General features: G+C 39.6%; 1 protein-coding gene across 1 annotated transcript; it reads left to right on the top strand.

Moving 5' to 3' along the window:
* Nucleotides 1–1759: 1759 nt before the first annotated feature.
* On the top strand, nucleotides 1760–3166 carry LOC101313399 (receptor-like protein kinase ANXUR2-like). The gene has a single exon (XM_004296196.1). It carries the CDS (start codon nucleotides 1760–1762, stop codon nucleotides 3164–3166), a length of 1407 nt encoding a protein of 468 aa, XP_004296244.1.
* The last annotated feature ends 1294 nt before the right edge of the window (nucleotides 3167–4460 follow it).

A 4460-nucleotide genomic window follows, 5' to 3' on the forward strand; every position in this document is an offset into this window, starting at 1 on the left:
ATCGGTTATTGGCAGAAGCAGGAATTTGAATGGTTCTATAAAAAGAGAAGAGCTTGGTTGAACAAATCATACCTTTCTCGGCCTTTTGGCTAAGATCAAGTGTAGTATTTGTTCTTATCAGTTTAATATTAAATTAATTTTTTAAAATGGTGAGTCCACCACAATAGCTTGCTATTGGGGCTCACACGAGTCATCTTTGTGTTGCACTACAACAAGGTTTGGCGCACCCTCCCAAATATGTGTACAATGTTTATGGTTGAGCCATCCTTATGTTAAGCATTTGTGGTTGTTTGGTCTTCATTTGTCTCCAGGTTTGTGAAGATTTATATTATACTCCATAATTATCTAAAACGACCGGTAACATTCGAGTTTTCCAACTAAAGCTAGGGCCTCTCTAAGTGCCTGAAGGAGATGCTCTGGATAATCCTCAATCCCAGTAATGCCGTGTTGCGATTGCATAGAACGCATAGAACTCAGGATTCTTCCAACAATCTGAATAAATATACGAACAAGCATGCTGTTCCTCTTAGTCAAACAAATTTACCCCTAAGCCTTCAAACATAAGTGAGAGAGACATTGTACGATGCTAATAAAGTAGATAGTTGGAGAATGACCTTTCGACGCTTTCGTGCATAGCCACCACAAGCAACACCACCAATCATAGCTGAGGTTTCATCCCTTGAGTTCTCTATCAGAATTCAAGATCAGTCTCCTGTCTATGTGAATTCAAGAGATTCAAGAGTCCGGACATCATGTTATTTCGAAATGAAGAGGATAAAAGGGAAGAGAGGGGGAGAGGTTATCATGTGTATATATTAATTACTAGCTATTTGAATCGTTCATTAGTCGAACACAACATCCCGGTTATAAATGAAAGACTAAGAGCATCTTTAGGAATGCTGGCAATTTTTGTGTTAAATTTTAGTCAAATTAGTTAAAATGTCATTTTGACTAACCACTTTAGAAATGCAGCTGCATTGCTCTCTATTTTAGCTAACATTACATCAACATTATTCTTCAAATAAAGATTAAATAGTTAAAATATATTTATATATCACGTAAAATATCTTGCAAGGAATGTATTAAATTATAGCTAGCCTCATCTGAGTCATCTTGCTCTCTATATTTAGCTAGTGAGATAGCTAAAAGTTATAATAACGAAACTTTAGTTAGCCTGATGGAGCTCTAAAAAAATATATATATATATATATATATATATATATAATAAACTAAAACACGCTCTCTAAAATAGCTAAAAGGTAAAATAGAGAGTCTGTTAAAGTTACTCTAATATAAGTAGACTAGATAAAAATGAGTATATGAGTATATCCTTCCAAAAAAAATGAGTATATAGAAAAATAATATTAATGTTTCCAATGTATATAACTAGTGATTACTGATTAGTTACCGGCTACAAAGACTGGTTCTTCACTAGAGCTTCAATGGATTGCCTGAAGATACGCCGAGCCAGAAAGCATTTACCTTTTTTTTCTCTATCTTGCCGTTTTTCTCTAACTAAACAGTAACTACCTCCTGTCCTAACGGTCTTCCTGAACAAAGAAAAACACTCATGAAAACATAGCATGATTTGGCTTCTGATTCCTTTCACCATTTAGTTCCTATACAAAAATCCTGGAAATCAAGTTTTACCACCTTCACTATTTTTCAAAGCACAACACTATGTACTGATTCATTGATTTGCAAGTCTCATTTTTTCTAGCTTCTTTCCCTAGCCTGCTTAGGGTTTCTGTCTTCAACTATGATCTCCAGAAAGATCTTATGTATTCTGATTCTGTTATCGTTGTCACTAAACACCATCCATGTTCTTGCCGATGACTCAGACGACAAGGACTCTAAGAAGGACTCAAACTCAGACAAAAAAGACTCGGGCTCGGACGAGCCTGAATCCTTTTTAGTATCTTGTGGCTCCGAAAATGAGGTAGAAGATTCCTCAGGCCGGAAATGGTCCCCCGATTCCAAGTTCCTAAACTCTTCCGACTTCTCATCGACGGAACAGCTCAACAAAACTGACCCGACTCTCCCCTCCGAAGATCCCTACAAGTCGGCACGAATCTTCAACGCCACATCCTCTTACATTTTCTCAGTCACGACCACAAAACGCCTCTGGATCAGACTCCACTTTTATCCATTCGAATACTCCAAGATCGATCCAGCCAAGGCCTATTTCTCCGTCGCCGCAAACGAGTTCACTCTCCTCAAAAACTACAGCGCTTTCACAAATGCCGCAGCTCTCACCATGGCCTACATTGTCAAAGAGTTCTCACTCACTCCTAGCACATGCGGGAACCTCAACATCACAATCACACCGTCTCCGCAACCGGAGGGCGCAATCGGTTTCCTCAACGGCATCGAGGTGATTCCGATGCCGGATGTTTTCAAGACAACTCCCTTGGTCGGCTTCCATGACCAGACTATCGAGGTCCAAAACTCCTCCGTACAAACCATGTACAGAGTCAACGTCGGCGGAGATTATGTTCCGCCAACGGAGGACGCTGGTGGGAACCGAACATGGTACGAAGACGGTGGCTACTTAATCGGTTCCCCCAACACTAAATACGGCGTCATCAGCGACGCCGATAGCAACAACGTCACCATTAAGTACGACGGAGATGAATACATGGCCCCAGAAGCTGTTTACAATACCGCGAGATCAATGGGGCCGAGTCCAAACGTGAACCTCAATACCAACCTGACGTGGGTTTTCGACGTCGATGCCAACTTCACGTACGTCGTGAGATTGCATTTCTGCGACTTTGAGCTGGAACTGACGAACCAGAGAGCGTTTGATATCTATCTCAACAACCACACGGCGCAGGAAGGCGCCGACGTGATAGCGTGGGCCGGCGGGGGCGGCTCCTCCGGGAAAGGGATCACTGTTTTTAAGGACTACGCGATTTATTTGAATGATCGCAATAATGGGAATGAGCAGATTTGGGTGGCGTTGCACCCTAATGAGAAATCAAAGCCTGAATACTATGATGCGTTGCTTAATGGATTAGAGGTCTTCAAGATCAACGACACATGTGGGAATTTTGGAAGCGAATATCCGGTGCCGGTAAGACATTACAGCTACAGCGAGGAGTTTCTGGAGAAGACAAAAGATGAATGCAAGCTGATAGGAGATCAAGACACTGACGATAACTGAAGTAAGAAAATCAAGGCCTAGCTAATACTTGTATTTTGTGCATGCTTTTTGACAAACCAAGTGTATTTGAGTATTATTACATTAAAAAATGTAGGGAAAATGTTCATTTAGTACTAATTTAAACCTCTCATTCCCCATTCCAATGACAATCTTTTTCATTAGCCAATATGCCCAAATGCACAAATCTTTACTAAAGTCTTAATAAACCATATTATTTTAAGACTATTTTGCCCTCACCCTTTAAACATGCATAGAGAGAGAAAATGGAAGAGATAATACTTGGCCGGAATCTCACCGGACTCCGGTAACCGGTCGTCGGATTTCTCTGGTCGCCAGATTCCGGTCACCGGTGATTCAGTTACTGACCCCTAATAATTAGTTACTGACCCCCAACAATCGGGTACTGACCCCCAATAATCGGGTACTGACCCTAATAACTTGGTTACTGACCCCCAATAATCAGTTATTGACCCCTAATAAGTGGGTTCCTAACCCCAATAATCGAGTTTCTGACCCCCAATAACTTGGTTACTGATCCCCAATAATCAGTTACTGACCCCAATAATTTGGTTACTGACACCTAATAATCAGTTACTGACCCCCAATAATCAGTTACTGATCTCTAGTAACTTAGTTACTGACCTCCAGTGACTCAATTACGAGACAACAATTTAACAATATAACCACTTTACATGCATTTTAAACCAAAACATAACATATGCATCATCCTCTCCATCCTATCATTTTGATTACATTAACATAAAGCCTTTCGATTCCAAATGCCATTCCCCATTACTCTAGCTTAAAGCCTTGCTCTTAACAATAACGATAATAAACCGAGAACACAAAATAGATATGTAACTAAAATGCTGACCAACTTTGACAAGAAACCACAAAGTTTACGATCATTTACTCCTCAGCCTTCTCAATCGGATCTTCTTCTATACAGGTACAAACTGAACGGTAGAGATGTGATTTAGTGATCCGGAAGTTTGTCAAATACTGTATCCCTAGAAATGAACAAAAAAAGGGATCCCTCATGAACTTGAACCGTTCATGTTTATAACAGAAAAACGCAGTTTTGAGTGCCTTAATGATAACCAAATTGGTTGAAATTTTGCAAAGATGATCTATACATTAGTATCTAAATACTAGACGGTGGAGATATGAAAATTCGATTGAAAAGTGAGTGTAAAGTGGAAATCCGCACTGTAAAAATAAATGCGGACATCGGCACCTGAGAAAATCTATATATATATATATATATATATATATATATATATATACTATATAT

This window comes from Fragaria vesca, linkage group LG3 (genome assembly GCF_000184155.1).
Source record: "Fragaria vesca subsp. vesca linkage group LG3, FraVesHawaii_1.0, whole genome shotgun sequence".
NCBI lineage: Eukaryota > Viridiplantae > Streptophyta > Magnoliopsida > Rosales > Rosaceae > Fragaria > Fragaria vesca.